Source organism: Ambystoma mexicanum, chromosome 1p (genome assembly GCF_040938575.1).
Source record: "Ambystoma mexicanum isolate Mex_15411 chromosome 1p, UKY_AmexF1_1, whole genome shotgun sequence".
Classification (NCBI taxonomy): Eukaryota; Metazoa; Chordata; class Amphibia; order Caudata; family Ambystomatidae; genus Ambystoma; species Ambystoma mexicanum.
In genome coordinates this window covers 1,130,700,120-1,130,720,780 of record NC_090921.1, presented here as the reverse complement: position 1 = coordinate 1,130,720,780, position 20,661 = coordinate 1,130,700,120, and the positions used below count along the sequence as shown (strand labels likewise).

The 20,661-nt window shown below is 48.5% G+C and overlaps 1 protein-coding gene across 3 annotated transcripts in view; it reads left to right on the top strand.

Moving 5' to 3' along the window:
* Positions 1-20,661, top strand: part of LOC138449676 (sialic acid-binding Ig-like lectin 13) — a 496,560-nt gene that overhangs the window by 385,783 nt on the left and 90,116 nt on the right. For 2 of the 3 annotated variants that reach the window (XM_069604788.1, XM_069604789.1), the window contains exon 7: positions 14,373-14,459. In XM_069604788.1, coding sequence (XP_069460889.1) covers positions 14,373-14,459 — 87 coding nt within the window. The remainder of the gene's footprint in view (positions 1-14,372; positions 14,460-20,661) is intronic. The other variant, XM_069604787.1, reaches the window with a different exon arrangement.

The window sequence follows — 20,661 nt, the reverse complement described above, 5'->3', positions numbered from 1 at the left end:
CCTGAATTGAGGTCTCTAATTTGCTAAAAATATTGTTCATTTTGCTATCCCGTTTTGCCAGCAATTTGTGTATATTCAGTATCTGGCCTTCCATCAGTGCAAGTCTTTTACTATAGGTACATTCAGGATATGTCTCCTTTAGGCCTATAAGGCTCTTGGACTGCCCTCTAGGCCAACTCCTTGCTCACCTATAACAGTTATTGCCCCCTCCATAGATCCACATAATGTTTTACCAGCCTACTTACTACTTGGATCCTGGGTAAACTCTGCTCGCTTTTCGACCCCTAATGCAGCATTGTCAGATGGATCTGGTACCGAGTTGCTCTCTATATGGCAGATGTGGTCATTAATATCATTTTCAGCAACTCCTGGGTGCCACTAATTGTTTTCTCTGCCAGTTGAATTTTAGCATCTAGGGCACCTTCCGCTTTTCTTTTTAGAAAATGTGCTATGATATTATCCCTTAAAGTATTTCCCATTTTCACCTCCAAAGCATTCTTAGGGGGCCCCAACCCCACTCTGTCCGGGCAGAGATCTTAGATTTCTTACTGGATAACCTGGCATTCTGCTTCCACATGTTCGGTGCTTTCCTTTTTAATCATCTTCTCTAGACAGTGTGGAAAGGGCTGAGAGTTAGCAGTAAAGTGCTAAGTGCCAAAGTGCAATCTATTACCAAGAGAGAAAAGTGCCAAGTGGCAATATCCAGGGTACCTAGTACAATCTGTGCAGAAGGTGCATAGACTTTGCCAGATGACGTGGCCTGAGAAAGGCAAAGGACTATAAAATGACATAAAAAATGTTTCATTATTCAAATGCTAAATATGTACATAAAAACCCAATACAGTAAACAACCAAAAAATAACAATCATGCTGCCACGTGCAAAATAAATTTTATATATATATATATATATATATATATATATATATATATATATATATATATATATATATATATATATATATATATATATATATATGGGACCATCTGGCTAGATCCAAATCAGAGTGACTTCAGTCCAATTTCCCAGTTGTGCCCCAGACGGCCCACCTCTCAAAGCCATCGTAGAGAGATATTAAGAGTTACACAAAATGGGGAACACCCGAGTGGCTTGGGAGGCTATCTATAGTCCGTATTCCCCCTGCCCCACTTATAAGTTCTTTTAGCAGCAGAGGGGGCCTTATAAAATAAAGCAAATTTTACAAATGAGTCAGATGGAAAAGCTTACTGCCTGACCACCTGGTCACTTGTTTCCTTCTTGGGGTTGCCTGCTTGGAGTTCCCAAGACACTGTAGGTTTTCTGCAGTCCCACGCTCCTCTTCACTGGGGGTGGTCCTAGGCTACAATCTTACAGGTTTCGTAGTAGAGATGATAGAGAAACAGTAGCGGGACATGAGCTGCATCCAGGGCGATCGAGAGGGGAACAGAGTAGGGGAGAGGTGGGAGACACAAAAGTTACACCAAAAACATTCAATTGAGTCTGGGCTGTCACCACCTGAGGTGGCACTTGGCAAGCCTGCCGTGCCCTGCAAAAGCCCATACATGGGAATGTAGCAGCAGACTGACCACCAGTCTCTGCCCAGCTGGGCCCCCCATGGACAGCGTGGTAGCCAATGCCTATGCCTCCACAGGTGTGCTGCTTTGGCCCCTCTCCGTCTCCGCTAGCACAGCTTGTGGAGAATTATGAACAAATAATTATAGGTACTTTGTAAAATGAATGAACAGTTCTTTTTATCTGTTCAGTTTTGTGCACACAGTTAAAGTGTGTTTGCCTTACAGAAAAAAAGAAAACCTTATGCTCTGCTCATATGTGTATATTCTTGGAGCAGGCTCAATGAGGGGGAATAGCAGTTCTGCAGCTGCACTAGCAGTAAGCTGAGATCCTGGCTCTGTGTGCACATTTAGCCTGGAGATGTAATGCCTGTCATAAAAGCAATATAGCAACAAAATGTATAAACGTTGTTTGTTCTCATAATAACTTCAGAGGCACAGCCAAAGCAGTTGCTTGTCGTCTGAGCTCCGCTAAAGCATATTATGAATAAACTTTGGCAGTGAAGCCTTTGAAATCTTCTGTGCTGGTGTCTCATTCTGCTGCTTCTGGGCATTATCAGAAGTGTTGCCCACAAAATGGCTACCCCAGATGGAACCTTGTCGCAGTTAAGATCAAGTTGGTGGAGGTCATGGAGCGCACTGCGTGAGTTGGACCAAGGTTTCCTGCAGCCACAACTTTTAGCCACCAGCTGGTTTCTTCGACACGTTGATCTCTGCGACCGAGGTTCCCCCGCTTGTGTGTGGAAGGGGGACTTGCACTCCATTTAAAGTGCTGACACAGAAGACTGCAAATAAAAAGGGTGACACTGTTTCATGCACAGAGTGTGATGATTTAATACAGAATGATGTTTCGCGGTCTGATGTTATGAAAATGTGGGAGCCTACTGTTAAATGAGCCATAGAAAAATACACCTAGTGTACACAAGTTGAAACCATGGGATGGATGAATTATGAAATGACTGTGTAGTTTGTATTGATTGTGGGCACACTGCGTTAAGTGGGACATTATAAATGCAAACTTGTGATCACAAGGAACAGTTACTGTGACAGAAATGGGAAATTCATGAACTAAAGGAAGTTGTGGGTTGCAATGTTTTAAGAGTCATTCAGAATTAGAAAAACATCTGTCTACTCCGCTGGAAGGTACGCCAGGATTGGAGTTGGTGGTCAAGAAAGGCTTGGGGGTAGTGTTGTTTTTGCGCGAATGGCATGAATACACTGATTTACAGTTCCCAGGGTAGGGATCTTGTTGACCTGGAGGAAATAGGGTACCTAAGAGAAGCATTAGCCGGTAAAGGTGATAAGACAATTAGAATATTGCAATAGGAAACATATAGACAATGGGAAGATTATGCTAGAGAAAAATCTATGAGAGAAGCACAGAAAACAAAACGTAAACCACAATCCCAAAAAGATCGAGGGTGCACATGATCATACAGAGATGAAAGAGGATTGGGAGGAGGGAGACTGCGAAGATAAAATGAGATTTAAGGGTGTGTATGTAACCAAGGTTTGTCCTCAGCCCCAACACCCACATCAAGAGTGACCTTAGAGGATGAGACAGACCCGTTGTTGAAATGTTGAATGGTTAAAAGGACTTCCCTACCCCCTATCAGGTACCTGCGCCAACAGGATTACAACCCATGACACGGAAACCGTGGAAAAGGTATTGTTGGCATGGATCAAAAACGGGGCAGAAGGAGTAGAACAAGCCAAAGTGTACGTGTCCCAGCAAAAAGATATGCTTATACATGCAATAGTACAAAAGCTACGCAAACAAATGTGGCTGTTACGTAAAAGGGTGAATGAGGAGGACAAAGCGTACCCCCTCATGAACGATTGTAAGGACATAGAGCAAGCAATCCAAGAGTGTAAGCTTGATTCAAACCCCTGTCCTGCAATAGTGTCACAATGTTTATTTTGCATTATAAATGCCCCAACAAAGTCTATGATAACTCAAACGTTTCCCATGAGAGAAGTGCCTGGGTTTGATACTGATAATCCAATACACCAGTCCCATAATAGGATGGAGTTAATTTCTTTCACTGAAGATTATCCAGATATTAGACAAAATCCAGAGCAGTGATACACCCAGATGGACCAGGTTCTTAAAACACGTCTGCTCACGTTGGGAGATATAGATGTTTTCATGCATTCTGCCAGCAGCTATGTGGCCCCAATGCAGAATGCAGGACAGTTTAGATCATGTCATAAAGTGGGATGAGCTGACAGAGGCAGCGAGTGAAAGGGGGAAGACTGGAGATTTGTCCAAAGAAATAATAGCTCTTCCAGCATTGTTGATAACATATATCCAGCAAGTGGTTCCCCGCAAGCAAATTAATTGGCAGGAAGAAGGGGAGTCAGTTGAAAAATATTTTGCACGAAAGGAAGAAGTATTTGTCTTGTTTAGTGGGATGGATATGTCTACCGGGGAGGGGCAAAAGGCGTTCTCTTCCCATGTTATTGAAAGGTTGTTACCTCACTTAAAAAATGACATTCAAACATATGAGTCCACCTGGCCAACCCAAAGTGCTACTCAAATATTAACCATGGCTATGTATTATGCAGACTGCCATGCTCAAGGCAAAGGGGAAAAGAAAAAAAAGATGAGAAAGTTAAAAACCAGAGCATTAATGCAACAGGCTTTTCCAGAAAGAGGCAGAGGTAATATACGTATACAAAGGGGAAGAGGACTTTATAGAGGAGTGGTAGTGCCCGGCAAAGCAATCAAGCAGGTATGGTAGGCACTGGGTGTATTTTTCTAAGGCAGAAGACCACTTTATAAGGGAGTGTTAGTTGTGCAGGAGAGGGCGCGCACGCTCTTATGGACGCTCTTTTGGGCATCGAATGACAAACATGCCTCTTTACACAAATTGAAATCAGCAAATACTAATTCCAACTAAGACACTCAGAGAATTGATCTCCTCTCAGCAAATCACAAGACCATACATTTAAAGAAGAACAGGATAATGGTACATTACTAAGGCAGATATGTGTTCATTCACCTTTGCATCTACCAGCGTCCCTGCATCGTCACACTACCAGATATCATTACACTTTCATTAATCTTTCTACAACATATATCACTTATCTCTTTAGCACCATAACCTTAATAATTAATCTATCCTCTAATCATCCATACACACATTCATTAATCCTCACATTTGTGTTCATTCATTTACTCCTCTTGCCCCCGCTCTCCATTCCTTCTATGTAGCCCTCATTCGTTTAAGTGCGTCTGTCTGCATTAACTCCGAAAGAGTTGTCACCATGCAATAGCCAAAACTATTGGCTTTGTCAGTGCTTGATTTTATTATGGGATATTTCTCATGGAATATTTTGAAAGTGAATGACGGGGCGCCAGACATATATGGCATGCCAAGCATAGCATTGTTGAACAAAACAACCATACCGGCTCACCATTTTTGAAAGTGTTGTGGCCTGGAACTTCGGCGAGTGGGGCAGCTCTAGGGGCACAACACAGGCAAGTAGGAGAGGGGCACAGAGAGGAATTAGTGATGGAAATCCAGCACTCAACTGACAAATCAACCCTGTTATTTTGCCCTCATCAATGTGTAGTGACATCAGGACAACACAACAATACATATCACCAGAGGGACACACAGGGTGAAATGGAACTTAATATTATTCATGAAACTGTCGGATACCCTACACAGCATGCAAAGGGAGCAAATAGGAAGAAAGACACTCATTGACAAGAACCCTTGTAATCATTATCTATTAATCTCAGCCATGACACCAGGCTGCCCACATCCTGAATCCTAATTCTAATTACCTTTGGGTTTCGTCTTTATACACAGCCCTAATAGCCAACATAGATCTAGGTTAGCAGGAGGCTGCTGTCATCACTAGAAAAAATAATGACAAATGTCAAGGATGGGTATGACATCATAAAAGCCTTTGATGCCTTGAACACCATAATATAAAAATCCCTAACCCATACCAAAAGGCCTAACGAGTGCTCACGTAGTTTCATAGAAGCTGATACATGTTGAAAACAGAGCTTTTGAAAGTTGTGAGTCACGCTGAGTCGACCATAGTGTTAGTGCTTCCATAAGCAAGAAGAATAGCATAAAGAGTAGGGGGGCTCGTCCATAATGTACAAGGGCGCACCAGCCCACCTGAGCCCTCACCCTTTATGGACAAGCAGCACCAGCCCACCTGAGCCCTCACCCTTTATGGACAAGCAGCACCAGCCCACCTGAGCCCTCACCCTTTATGGAAAAGCAGCACCAGCCCACCTGACCCCTCACCCTTTATGGACAAGCAGCACCAGCCCACCTGAGCCCTCACCCTTTATGGACAAGCAGCACCAGCCCACCTGAGCCCTCACCCTTTATGGACAAGCAGCACCAGCCCACCTGAGCCCTCACCCTTTATGGACAAGGGCGCACCAGCCCACCTGAGCCCTCACCCTTTATGGACAAGCAGCACCAGCCCACCTGAGCCCTCACCCTTTATGGACAAGCAGCACCAGCCCACCTGAGCCCTCACCCTTTATGGACAAGCAGCACCAGCCCACCTGAGCCCTCACCCTTTATGGACAAGCAGCACCAGCCCACCTCAGACCTCACCCTTTATGGACAAGGGCGCACCAGCCCACCTGAGCCCTCACCCTTTATGGACAAGGGCGCACCAGCCCACCTGAGCCCTCCCCCTTTATGGACAAGGGCGCACCAGCCCACCTGAGCCCTCACCCTTTATGGACAAGCAGCACCAGCCCACCTGAGCCCTCACCCTTTATGGACAAGCAGCACCAGCCCACTTGAGCCCTCACCCTTTATGGACAAGCAGCACCAGCCCACCTGAGCCCTCACCCTTTATGGACAAGGACGCACCAGCCCACCTGAGCCCTCACCCTTTATGGACAAGCAGCACCAGCCCACCTGAGCCCTCACCCTTTATGGACAAGGGCGCACCAGCCCACCTGAGCCCTCACCCTTTATGGACAAGCAGCACCAGCCCACCTGAGCCCTCACCCTTTATGGACAAGCAGCACCAGCCCACCTGAGCCCTCACCCTTTATGGACAAGGGCGCACCAGCCCACCTGAGCCCTCACCCTTTATGGACAAGCAGCACCAGCCCACCTGAGCCCTCACCCTTTATGGACAAGGGCGCACCAGCCCACCTGAGCCCTCACCCTTTATGGACAAGGGCGCACCAGCCCACCTGAGCCCTCACCCTTTATGGACAAGCAGCACCAGCCCACCTGAGCCCTCACCCTTTATGGACAAGGGCGCACCAGCCCACCTGAGCCCTCACCCTTTATGGACAAGCAGCACCAGCCCACCTGAGCCCTCACCCTTTATGGACAAGGGCGCACCAGCCCACCTGAGCCCTCACCCTTTATGGACAAGCAGCACCAGCCCACCTGTGCCCTTACCCTTTATGGACAAGGGCGCACCAGCCCACCTGAGCCCTCACCCTTTATGGACAAGGGCGCACCAGCCCACCTGAGCCTCACCCTTTATGGACAAGGGCGCACCAGCCCACCTGAGCCCTCACCCTTTATGGACAAGCATCACCAGCCCACCTGAGCCCTCACCCTTTATGGACAAGGGCGCACCAGCTCACCTGAGCCCTCACCCTTTATGGACAAGGGCGCACCTGCCCACCTGAGCCCTCACCCTTTATGGACAAGCAGCACCAGCCCACCTGAGCCCTCACCCTTTATGGACAAGGGCGCACCAGCCCACCTGAGCCCTCACCCTTTATGGACAAGCAGCACCAGCCCACCTGAGCCCTCACCCTTTATGGACAAGCAGCACCAGCCCACCTGAGCCCTCACCCTTTATGGACAAGGGCGCACCAGCCCACCTGAGCCCTCACCCTTTATGGACAAGGGCGCACCAGCCCACCTGAGCCCTCACCCTTTATGGACAAGGGCGCACCAGCCCACCTGAGCCCTCACCCTTTATGGACAAGCAGCACCACCCCACCTGAGCCCTCACCCTTTATGGACAAGGGCGCACCAGCCCACCTGAGCCCTCACCCTTTATGGACAAGCAGCACCAGCCCACCTGAGCCCTCACCCTTTATGGACAAGCAGCACCAGCCCACCTGAGCCCTCACCCTTTATGGACAAGGGCGCACCAGCCCACCTGAGCCCTCACCCTTTATGGACAAGGGCGCACCAGCCCACCTGAGCCCTCACCCTTTATGGACAAGGGCGCACCAGCCCACCTGAGCCCTCACCCTTTATGGACAAGGGCGCACCAGCCCACCTGAGCCCTCACCCTTTATGGACAAGCAGCACCGGCCCACCTGAGCCCTCACCCTTTATGGACAAGCAGCACCAGCCCACCTGAGCCCTCACCCTTTATGGACAAGCAGCACCAGGCCACCTGAGCCCTCACCCTTTATGGACAAGCAGCGCCAGCCCACCTGAGCCCTCACCCTTTATGGACAAGCAGCACCAGCCCACCTGAGCCCTCACCCTTTATGGACAAGCAGCACCAGCCTACCTGAGCCCTCACCCTTTATGGACAAGGGCGCACCAGCCCACCTGAGCCCTCACCCTTTATGGACAAGCAGCACCAGCCCACCTGAGCCCTCACCCTTTATGGACAAGCAGCACCAGCCCACCTGAGCCCTCACCCTTTATGGACAAGCAGCACCAGCACACCTGAGCCCTCACCCTTTATGGACAAGCAGCACCAGCCCACCTGAGCCCTCACCCTTTATGGACAAGCAGCACCAGCCCACCTGAGCCCTCACCCTTTATGGACAAGGGCGCACCCGCCCACCTGAGCCCTCACCCTTTATGGACAAGGGCGCACCAGCCCACCTGAGCCCTCACCCTTTATGGACAAGGGCGCACCAGCCCACCTGAGCCCTCACCCTTTATGGACAAGCAGCACCAGCCCACCTGAGCCCTCACCCTTTATGGACAAGCAGCACCAGCCCACCTGAGCCATCACCATTTATGGACAAGCAGCACCAGCCCACCTGAGCCCTCACCCTTTATGGACAAGGGCGCACCAGCCCACCTGAGCCCTCACCCTTTATGGACAAGGGCGCACCAGCCCACCTGAGCCCTCACCCTTTATGGACAAGGGCGCACCAGCCCACCTGAGCCCTCACCCTTTATGGACAAGCAGCACCAGCCCACCTGAGCCCTCACCCTTTATGGACAAGGGTGCACCAGCCCACCTGAGCCCTCACCCTTTATGGACAAGGGCGCACCAGCCCACCTGAGCCCTCACCCTTTATGGACAAGCAGCACCAGCCCACCTGAGCCCTCACCCTTTATGGACAAGGGCGCACCAGCCCACCTGAGCCCTCACCCTTTATGGACAAGCAGCACCAGCCCACCTGAGCCCTCACCCTTTATGGACAAGGGCGCACCAGCCCACCTGAGCCCTCACCCTTTATGGACAAGGGCGCACCAGCCCACCTGAGCCCTCACCCTTTATGGACAAGGGCGCACCAGCCCACCTGAGCCCTCACCCTTTATGGACAAGGGCGCACCAGCCCACCTGAGCCCTCACCCTTTATGGACAAGCAGCACCAGCCCACCTGAGCCCTCACCCTTTATGGACAAGGGCGCACCAGCCCACCTGAGCCCTCACCCTTTATGGACAAGGGCGCACCAGCCCACCTGAGCCCTCACCCTTTATGGACAAGGGCGCACCAGCCCACCTGAGCCCTCACCCTTTATGGACAAGCAGCACCAGCCCACCTGAGCCCTCACCCTTTATGGACAAGGGCGCACCAGCCCACCTGAGCCCTCACCCTTTATGGACAAGGGCGCACCAGCCCACCTGAGCCCTCACCCTTTATGGACAAGGGCGCACCAGCCCACCTGAGCCCTCACCCTGGCACCAGCCCACCTGAGCCCTCACCCTTTATGGACAAGGGCGCACCAGCCCACCTGAGCCCTCACCCTTTATGGACAAGGGCGCACCAGCCCACCTGAGCCCTCACCCTTTATGGACAAGGGCGCACCAGCCCACCTGAGCCCTCACCCTTTATGGACAAGGGCGCACCAGCCCACCTGAGCCCTCACCCTTTATGGACAAGCAGCACCGGCCCACCTGAGCCCTCACCCTTTATGGACAAGCAGCACCAGCCCACCTGAGCCTCACCCTTTATGGACAAGCAGCACCGGCCCACCTGAGCCCTCACCCTTTATGGACAAGGGCGCACCAGCCCACCTGAGCCCTCACCCTTTATGGACAAGCAGCACCAGCCCACCTGAGCCCTCACCCTTTATGGACAAGGGCGCACCAGCCCACCTGAGCCCTCACCCTTTATGGACAAGGGCGCACCAGCCCACCTGAGCCCTCACCCTTTATGGACAAGGGCGCACCAGCCCACCTGAGCCCTCACCCTTTATGGACAAGCAGCACCGGCCCACCTGAGCCCTCACCCTTTATGGACAAGCAGCACCAGCCCACCTGAGCCCTCACCCTTTATGGACAAGCAGCACCAGCCCACCTGAGCCCTCACCCTTTATGGACAAGCAGCACCAGCCCACCTGAGCCCTCACCCTTTATGGACAAGGGCGCACCGGCCCACCTGAGCCCTCACCCTTTATGGACAAGCAGCACCGGCCCACCTGAGCCCTCACCCTTTATGGACAAGCAGCACCGGCCCACCTGAGCCCTCACCCTTTATGGACAAGCAGCACCAGCCCACCTGATCCCTCACCCTTTATGGACAAGCAGCACCAGCCCACCTGAGCCCTCACCCTTTATGGACAAGCAGCACCAGCCCACGTAGTCACTCAGCACTCCCCCAGCAGCTTCTTGCAGATGAGGGAATGCTCCTGGGCTGGCTTAAACTGTCAAAGGGAAACACGGTTTGCCTTAAACCATTAGTTTCCCAGCGTGCTTCTTCAATGAGCCATGCAAGGTGTTTTGTTTACTCAACCTTGCTGGGCCTCTTTGGGATGCAAACTGGGGAACTATACGGCTGTATGTGCAAGGGGGTGCTTCTGTGTCTGCCCACACATACAAACGGAACCAGGCACCAGGGAGTGGAGTGTCATCAGTGCTTCGGCTCCTGCACCCAATTACAGGAACCTGGAAATGCCTTGTGCCTCCTGGCTTCTGTTCTTGTGCGCGGGAGCTGTAGAGGAGCTGGATCTGGACCGGGGCTGAGGTAAATGGAAAATGTAATTTTGTATGTGAATGTCCATGCATGTCTGTATGCGTATGCGTGTGTAAATGTTTGAGTATTTAATGTCTGGGTCACGTGAGTAAGCAAGTAAATGCTGTGTGATTGCTGTTTGAATGAGTGAGTACATGCTGTGGGAATGCTGTTTGAATGTGTTTGAATGTTTTTTAAGTCCTCTCGAGCTGCCTCTCTACTCCCACCCACCCCACGCCAACTCTCTCTACTCCCACCCCCAATCTGTATATCCCCACCAACCCCACTTCAACTCTCTCTTCCCCCACCCAACCACACCACCACCATTACATCTGCTGGTTGGCTCTGGTTTGGGCTATTTTGGCCTACTTTTGACAAGCTCTCCCTAGGCTGCTTTGTTCTTCATATTTGCTACCCCAGCCAACTACCACCACCCCCCCACTCCCTCTATCCCCACCCATTCACCCACTCTACGCCCACTCTCTCTACCCAAGCCCACCCACCCTACCCTCTCTCTTTCTACCCCACTCACCGCCACTCTCTCTACATACCCGCAGGGGAGTTGCTAGGTCTGGAAAAGACCCGGGGCTAAGCTGATGTCGGAACTGTCGGGACTGGGGGCTAGCTAGTCTTTTGGCTGTAGCTTCTGAGATTCTATCCGGGGCCACAACCAAAAGATCAGGGTGCTATAGCCCCCCCTAGCAACGCCCCTGCATGCCCGCCCTCTCTCTCTACACTCAGCCACAAGTGAAACCCCCACTCTCTCTACCCCTAGCCAAAACCATTGATGCAAAGCTATCTGATTCTACCATATCCCAGAATTGTATTGTAGGCCACAGTCTGCCTAAGTTATAGTCATATCCATCAGACTTTATCAGATTCAAATGTACTGCACTGCTAGAGGTTTCACATTCACTTCGAAGGCAGATGTGCAGTTCAACAATATTGGCATAGGAATCATGAGTCTCTTGTTGAAAAGGACAATCCATTGTTTAACTGGCATGTGACTGACATTTCACCTGACCTCCGTGAGAGTGAATTCCAGAAATACATAATCATTACAGGCGGTCAGGTGGTCTTTTTTGAGAGAGGTGAACACAGAACAAGTTTAAACGTTTGAATGAGAACAAATAAGAAAGGGCAAGATTTAGACACGGGAAAATGAACTACTGCTTGTTCTTTGTCGACTACTAATAAGGCATTGCAGGCAGTGCTGGATTAAACCCTGTGGAGGGCCCATGGCAGTTGAAATTTCGGGGGCGTCCTCACAAATTATCTTATACAGTTATACGGCCTGTGCTCCTCCCACGCACACTGTAAACACAGGTGTGCAGTGTTCGCATTCCCACCTCATCATTCGCAATCTACTTGTCACAAGACTGGGGGCACTCTGGATGGTTTCCACTTGCACCACTCAGCCCCTCCCCCAACTCCACACCTCACACACAAACATCCGCCTGTGCCCGCTGCTATAAATGGGGCTGGTTCTGGACGGTGCACCACAGTATGAATTATTAGATATAGGATCAAAATGCAGCTTGAAAGTTGTGTCTTGTAGATGAGGGACCTGCCTCAAAATGGGGCAGAACGCGCTGTTCAGATCTGCCACCCATCCCTCATCCCAGCAACTTGTATCCGCAAGAGCACTGCAGCGACCCCCTGCTGTCTCCGAGAAGGACGGCCAGTCAGTCACATTATATGCATCAGGAAAGAAAGCAGCCGCAGTTCTTGCTGTGGTGTCTATGCCCCACTGATACCCTAATTTGCGTGCCATTTGACCAAATAACTAAATTAACTTCTAGCAAAGGTTTTAATGATGTGTTGCTTAAAACAAAATTCTGTATTAGATTACTGTAGACCTGCACAGGTTGAGTTGAAAGCATGTCTGGCTGGAGGTGTAACCCCTTCCCTGTATGATACTAAAGCTGGCATGGTCAGTCGCACTAACAACGGGGCACCCTTTACCACCTACCGGCACTTTCACCTTATCATTCCCTACCCTGACTCGAATTCATACCTTGGTGCCATGTGCGCCATATTTTGTGTATGTCTCACTGCCACCATTCGTCCCCCACCTATGCACCGGCACATTGCCCCTCAGTTACTGGCTTACTCTCATCGATATAAATGACGTCATTTTAGAAATGTTATTATTCTTGTCTTAATTGGTTTATCCAATGTTTGCAAGATTTTCTTTTTTAGGCCTTGGTCTTGGAAATTAATAAAATTCGTGTTTGGTCAAGATGACGGTGTCTTGACTCCACTTCCAGTCTGTTTTCCAACTCCATTATCTGTAGTGTCTCTAGGCCTAAGCTTTGAAAAAATCTTACGACTGTGATTACTGTTTTCGTTGATTTGCCACTCATCGTTGGTTCCACTAGTGTGTTTCGTCGAGGGTGTGGGCGTCTTTAAATAAGTGACCCATGTGGATCTGTCTGTTTGTGGTTGTGCCTTTACATGAAAAGAGTCTTACTGTTTCCAAAGTGTCTTCTCTCTTGCAAAAATGACATTTTGTAAAGGTGCCCTGCACTTGAAATGCCTCCTCTGTCTGCAGTATTGCCATATGTCCAACAGCTACTTGGAAACGTGTGTCGTATGAAAAATACAACTAATCATGTTTATAGCACACTGCAAACTGAATAGTCTCTTGACAATTGGTTTTATTATTACCTATCTTAAGCAAGCCGAGCGACTCCATCCAGCGCGGGGCCTATGATGAGTACTAGTCCTGCCTGCTTGTGCACAACAGTCAGGGTGTGTCTTACACTCACTGAGTCTGTGCTTGGGCACTGGCTGGCACGCACACGGGCACTCAAGTAAAAAAAAAAACTGAAATGCAAGTCGCAGGAAGGTGTAACCACACGGACAGGGTGGTAGACTGAAATGATTTGAAAGAAGAGATAAAAGAATGCTAACACGGCGCAGCACACCAAGGCCTCTGCCTTACTGCTGCTAGCGACAGCTTGCTGCTCAGCTGAGAAGTGCTGGTGCTGAAAAAAGAGTGCTGGTGTTCAGCTCCAGAAATCACTGTCACAAATTAAGCACTGTCGGGGCCCTGAAAGGAGTGGGGCCCTAAAAGGAGTGGGGCCCATAGGCCAGTGCCTACTTTACCTATTTGGTAATCCGCGACTAATTCCAGGAAATACCATAGCACCAAGAGTCCTCTCTCCATTTACATCATGAACAACTCTCCCAGAGGGGAAAATGAAGTGTAAAGGTAGCCGGGGGTGAGGGTGCGTGGGCTGCAAGTAAGTAAAACAATGGCAAACACACTGTCAAAGATCAGGATGTTAGAATAGGCAACAAACAGAGAACCGGGTAAAATAATAGAGCAAATACATGGAAGCAGCAACGGCACAGCTGCACAGTTGCCCGAAATCGAGATGCGCCTGTATTTGAGAATTAGATATTGACTGAATGTATCATTGCTTAGAAAAGGAGTTACTTACAGTGTGCTGAATCCAGAAGGTTAGGAGACTAAGCGACATATATAAGTAATAAATGTATGATTACAAATCACATTCATGGATTCCTTGTGTGGTTGATAGTTGGCATGTGATTAGAGATTATTTTGAAATGTAAAAAGCAGGTATCATTTTAGTATTACTTAATAATTTGTTTTTAAAATGTTGAAATGATGTGTTTTATTGTTCATTAATCACAAAAGGATCAAATTAATTCCAATTTCTACTTTTGAATCAATCCAAGAAGAGTGGAGTCGAGATGGCAGAGTTTGATCTTGATTCAGAATCTGACGACGTCTATGAAAATCCAGCGATTGGAGAAGAGCCCAAGGTAGGCATTCCTTTACCATATAAGATGCTCCATGAGCTGGATGAGCAGAGACAGCAACATCACTTCACCAGTAATCCAATTCAAACTATCTCAAGTGATGTTTATTATATATTTAGCTTATGTATAATGTACCACAGGTCTTCAAAGACAGTATTTGATGGGATGCACAAGAGGGAAGGCGATAGCATGCAGAACATATTGTCACTTATTACACTGCAGTACTGCAGGACTACATATTGAACGCTGAACACAAAAAAAAACATTCTGGCCGATTTTGTGTATCCTTCCAACTCCTGCACACACTCCTGCACACACAAATACACTTACACCCACCATTACTCCCACACCTACCAGTTACATTTCTTGCCTGACCCTTCTCCGGTCCTGTACCACATTTGGATACTCAACTAGGTTCTGTCATGTTCATTTAATTTTCAACACATCAAGACCAGACAGCCCCTCGCCACTACATATCAGGAAGGAGCTCAAGACCCTCCTTTTCAAGAAATGGCTCTCCCTTAACACCTAGGTCCCCACACCAGCTACTCCCCAGCTACCTTGAGACTACCTTGAGACTGGGTGATCTTCTCCCCCTGTTTCTTCCCCTGTTTGCTTGTAGATCCCTTGCTGCCAAATTGTACTCGCCCCCCATTGTTTGCTTCCCACTCCCTTGTATTTCTTCTCACTGTGTACTCCCCCCTATGGCTTCCATAGGGTTCTGTTTCTTCCCCAGGCTAGGTCTGCCTTCAATACATACCCTAATAATATAATATTAATAATCATCATCATTCACCACCTCCCTTCAGTAAATGCACAAGGAGTTATCAGTGCTTTGGCTTTCTGCTATGCCTACTAAATGCACATGGGGTATTCAGTGCTTTTACCTTCTCTTACGCCTAGTTCAGGCATGTGGGGTTCTCAGTGATGTGGCTTCCGCAGCCTAGCAAAAAGAACATGGTGTTCTCAGTTCTTTTGTCTCTTCCTCCAACTACCAAATGCACACGGGATTATCGTCCTTTGGCAGTCACCACTGTATCTCTTTCTTTATTGAAATGTATGTCACAGTGCTAGAGGCCTGGAAAAATGCACATGGGTTTCCCTTGTCAGTGCTTTTGTCTTCTCTCATGCCTGGTAAATGCATGTGAAGTTCTCAGCGCGTTATCATTCCTACTCCTGCACCTAGTAAATATGTGCGGGATTATCAGTGTTATGGCCTTCCCCTCCCACAAGTAAATGCACCTTGAGTTCTCAGTGCTTTGGCCTTTACCTACACCTAGTCAACGCATGTGGCCTACTCAGTGCTTTGGCCTTCTCCTAGTTACGACATGTGGGTTGTACTGGCCCACTACCTATAATTCAAAACCCCCGACCCACTCACGAATCAGGTGCTCACAAGGCCCCTAAAAGAATTCAACAAAATTCCCGAACTGTACCTACAACCTATTTTTGTTTTCTAAGTCTACTTTGCCCAGCCACTGTGATTAAAGAAGGTGCCAAAGACCTTGCCCCTTTCATCACTGTGCTAATAAACTCCTCATTCGCCACCAATCAAGTACCCAACAACCTTAAGGAAGCTTGGGTTATGCCTCTATTAAAAAAAACAATCTCAACCCAAATGTCCCCACTAACTACAGGCCCATCACCGTCGTCCCATTCCTTCAAAAAATTCTGGACCGGGTGGCCTATCAGCAAATACAGAAGCACCTTGAGGATAATGAACTGCTTGGTCTTAGACACTCAAGTTTCAGACCCAGACATGGAACTGAGACAGCCCTCCTAGATATAAAGATCCAAATGGACGAGGCGAAGGACAAGGGTAAGTTATCAATCCTCCTTCTCCTAGACCTATCCGCCGCCTTCGACCTCGTCGACCATCAAATCCTTACCAAACACCTGATCACAGCAGCAGCTTTCTCCACAAATGCCTCTGATTGGATTAAATCCTTCTTATCCAACAGGACCACCAGAGTCTTCTCCCCAACAGACTCAGCTGACCTCACACTGATACTCTGTGACGTCCCTCAGGGCTCCTCTGTGTCACCCACACTTTACAACATATTTACGAAACTACTCTTCGATCGCCTGGACAAATTGGGTGTCATCTACACCAACTATGTAGATGACACCCAAGTCCTCATCCACCTCACTGACTGCTACGACCATGATTCCAAACTACTAAACGCTATCTACCTCGAAATCCAGGCCTGGATGGCCACCAACAGTCTCTGCCTCAATGACGACAAGACAGAGCTGATGATCGTGGGTACTCAGGCACGCCTGAACAAACTCAACACCAGCTACTCTTCTTTCGTCATTGAAGGTAACATTATCAAGGTTTCCAGAGAATTAAAAACACTGGGGGTCTACCTTGATTCAACTCTCTCTCTCAAAAAACAGGTAAACAGCTTAGCGTCTTCCACTGCCCACACCAACAAACTGATCTACAGTTGTAAAGATTACCTATCCACAACCAGCTGCCTAACACTGGCTAGAGCACTTGCACTATCCAAACTCGATTATTGCAGTACTCTTTTCCTGGGCTCCTCTGAACATAACCTGAACAAACTCCAGGTACTTCAGAATAACTCTCTGAGAGCAGCCCTCAGCCTTCCCAGATCCTGTCAAATTTCCTCTAATAGACAGAACGCCAACTGGTTACTGATCCGCGTTAGAATCACACTATGCACCCTGGCCATTACGCACAAATGTCTAACAGATTCTACCCCGAAATATTTGGCAGAGAAATTCTGCAAACACCAACCTACTCGCACTACTAGATCAGCTCACTTCCACAACTTGATAGTACCAAGATTCAATCTAAAAACAGCTTCCCAGTACATGCGGCCAAACATTGGAACTCCATTCCCATTCCCTTCAGACAGGAACCTTCCTTCCTCACCTTCAAAGCCAACATAAAAAATTGGCTGTGCAGTAAGTGATCCCATTAATAGGCCTATACCATGCATACTCACCACTGTCTATTTAAGTTTTGGCTCATTTTGTGATCGTCATTCCTGTCGCTATGCTTCTTCCCCTTTACTGACCCACCTGCAACCAGCGTCCTTCATTGTTATCATTACATTGTTTTGTAATATGCCTGCACTTTCTGTATGTGACCTACAAGTTTCTCAAGAGCCCAGTTACCTCAGGGTTTGGTGCGCGATACAAATAATAAACAAATACCAAATACAAATACAAAATACTGTAACCTAACTGTCTTACAAATGTATTTATTTATTTATGTACAGTAGGAACAATGCTCTTTTGATCACAAAAGAATGTACAATATATAAGAAATTCAATTTGATGGGAAGCAGTGAGCTTCTTACAATGGGGTAAGTTTGAGGGACATTCGGGCCATGTTCTGGAGGGGAGTAAATGGAACAGGCACCAGGGACAATACATAAGTGGACATACATAGATTAAGGAGAATGGACATTTTTAAGGGCAGGTAGGTCGTACGACCAGCTGTGCTCAGAATGTGACCATGATGAGTGAAGTGCTAGAGTGGAGGCAGAGGAAGTGAGGGACAGAGGCGGTTAAGAGGTGTGGGGAAAATATTAGCTGGCAGGCAGATGAGAGGTAGGTTAAGAGGGTAACTCTGAGGCGAAAAGATAAGCTTTTAGTTTGGTTTTGATCAAATCTGTGTGGACTGTTTCTCAGATGTCTGGGGTAAGAGAATTCCATGCAAGTGGAACAAGAAGAGAGAAAGAACGGAAGCAAGAGGAAGCACAGGGAGGCGAGGATCCACAAGGGTAGTTGAGGAGGCAGAACGGGGATTATGCGAAGGCTTGTAGAGTTGGATATAGGAAAATAGATACAGTGGTGCCTTACCATGGATAGATTTGTGAGCCAGGAGAAGAAATTTAAATCCGACCTTGTTTTGAATTGTCAGCCATCAATGTGAGCTGGGAAGTGTTTTGCTGTGGCTGCCCAGGAAGCTGCCGGTTGTGCTTTGCGGTTTCTCCAGCTCACGGTGCTGGTGCATACACCTTTATGGAGTTGAGATCCAGAGGATTTAAAAACCCACATTCACTAGGAAACGTGCAGCGAAGTGTGTCGGGAAGTGGTTTGCTGTGTTATGCTGTGTTGGGGATACAACATACGAGTCAGCAGCAGTTTGTGAACTTTCCAAATCAACGGCGTTTGATGGACCAGTGATACAACGGAAAATGAGACATTGTGATGCTGTGACCTCTGGTTCTAGTTTGAACTGGCATGAAGAGGTGAGTGCCTCTCCTCCCTTGCTCTGCCCCGCTTCACAATCACAGATCTCTTCCAGTTTACAGACCCTGACCCCAACCCTGACCGTGCCTGAACTTCAATTACTTAATCTGCCCCCTTCCCCAGCACCTTACACGTCCACAAACATTTTTAAGATCACCCTAAGGCCTGCGTGCATGTGTCTAACAATGATATACTCATGATACCTGTTACAAAATTCCCTCGCCTCGGTGCTTCCGCCGTATGGCAACGCTGGAGGTTACCATGGAGACAGGGACTCCCAATCTCACAGTTCCGATTATGTGGAAGTCACGTGACTTCAATGTCACGTTTACGGTGGGATAGGCCCCGCCCCCATACACCTAAGAGGTGTTCAAAAGAAGCCCGCGTAGACCCGAACGCTCTTCTAGTTAGCGTTACTTTGCTGAACTTACTTACCTTGTGCTGATCTGATTATGACCGTGGAATTCCTTCATCGACCCTTCTTTGCCTGTTCCTTGGATTTGTCGACTCGGCTTCTTCGACAGTGGTCTCGTCCGCCTGCCGAACCTTTACCTCCATTCTACACTTACCTTCCGGCTGGCTCGGCAGTGTATTTCCTAAGCACTGCACCCCTTCCAGCCTTGCGCAGGCGGCGCTATGAACTCCCAGCCGCCCAGAAGCACTGCATCCCTTACAGCCTTGCGCAAGCGGCGCTGTGAACTCCCAGCCGCCCAGAAGTCCCTGTTCCTCAGTTTCATAGCTGCCTGAGAAGAACTGCTTTCTTTCATCCCTAAAGTAAGACTGTTCTTCTTTTATATATCTCTTTATGTAAAGACTCTTGTATACTCCTGGCTTGGGCATTTTCCTCAGGATTGAGATCGACTTGCTGTTCCTGCCCTGCTTTCCTTTGGATCAACTTAACTGAAATACTTCAACATCATAAGTGACTACTGTGCACTTGAACGCTATCCTGACCGAGTGCACCCTCCCGGACCTATTTGCGTCCCTCGTGCCGTTCGGGGGAGCATCCCATACTAATTACCCTATTTTTTTTATTTTATCCTGACATTGATTTAACTAAATTCTAACTCTCTCCTATTAGGGTAAGCTGTCCAACTATTTTGTACATTTTTTGGGATTCTGTACGGGTATTATTAAGGTTAATCCAACCTTCTTTTCCTTATCTAGTAGTTTCATCTCGACTACTCCTCTTGATACCTATACAACTCTACCAAGCCTTATCAAGCCTCTCTTTCAGGTATTGTTCTCTCTTGCAAACACCATACTTATCATGTTACCCAATCATTACCTTGTAACAGTGTTTCCTTTTTCCACAGCTTGGTGTAGCGGTGTGGGTATCCCCGCTCTTTTGGGTAACCAATTCCTTTGCTTGTATTAACTCTAACAACAAAGGGGTGTGTTGCATTAAAGAGCTCCTCAGGTTGAGGAGGTCTGGTTCTGGAGAGTTCAATATCTTGAACATACCAGCTTAGACTGAAGGCTTACCGGAGCTGCTCCCTCTCCCCTAGTGTCCGAAGGTCGAGCAATGCCCCGACCTGTTCAACTAGTGGTGAGTAACAATACCAGTCAATGTGCCAGATAACATGTTACCTAACCCCACGCAAGCCCAGACATCTCCACCATGTCCTTGACCATTTAAAGATACCAAGATTGTGCCTGCATCTGATCATGCTAAGAAGAGCTTAGTTCCCATGGTGCCGCCCCCTAGAGCTTGTGTGATGGACTAGGGTACCTTTGTTCACTCCTGTGCTCCTGATGACTAGTGACAGCACAGAGGGGAGGGTGGAGCTCAATGCTTCAACTTGCTGTGACAACATAGCCCTGACATCCAAACCAATTGGCAATTGTGAGAACCCGTCGAACTGTACAAAGGTAAAAGTGGCCATATTTATCCAAAAGTCTGCGTTGACATGTATGAAGATGAAAATTCCAGGCGTAGACACAAACAAAATGGAACTAAGTCAAGCAATCAGCC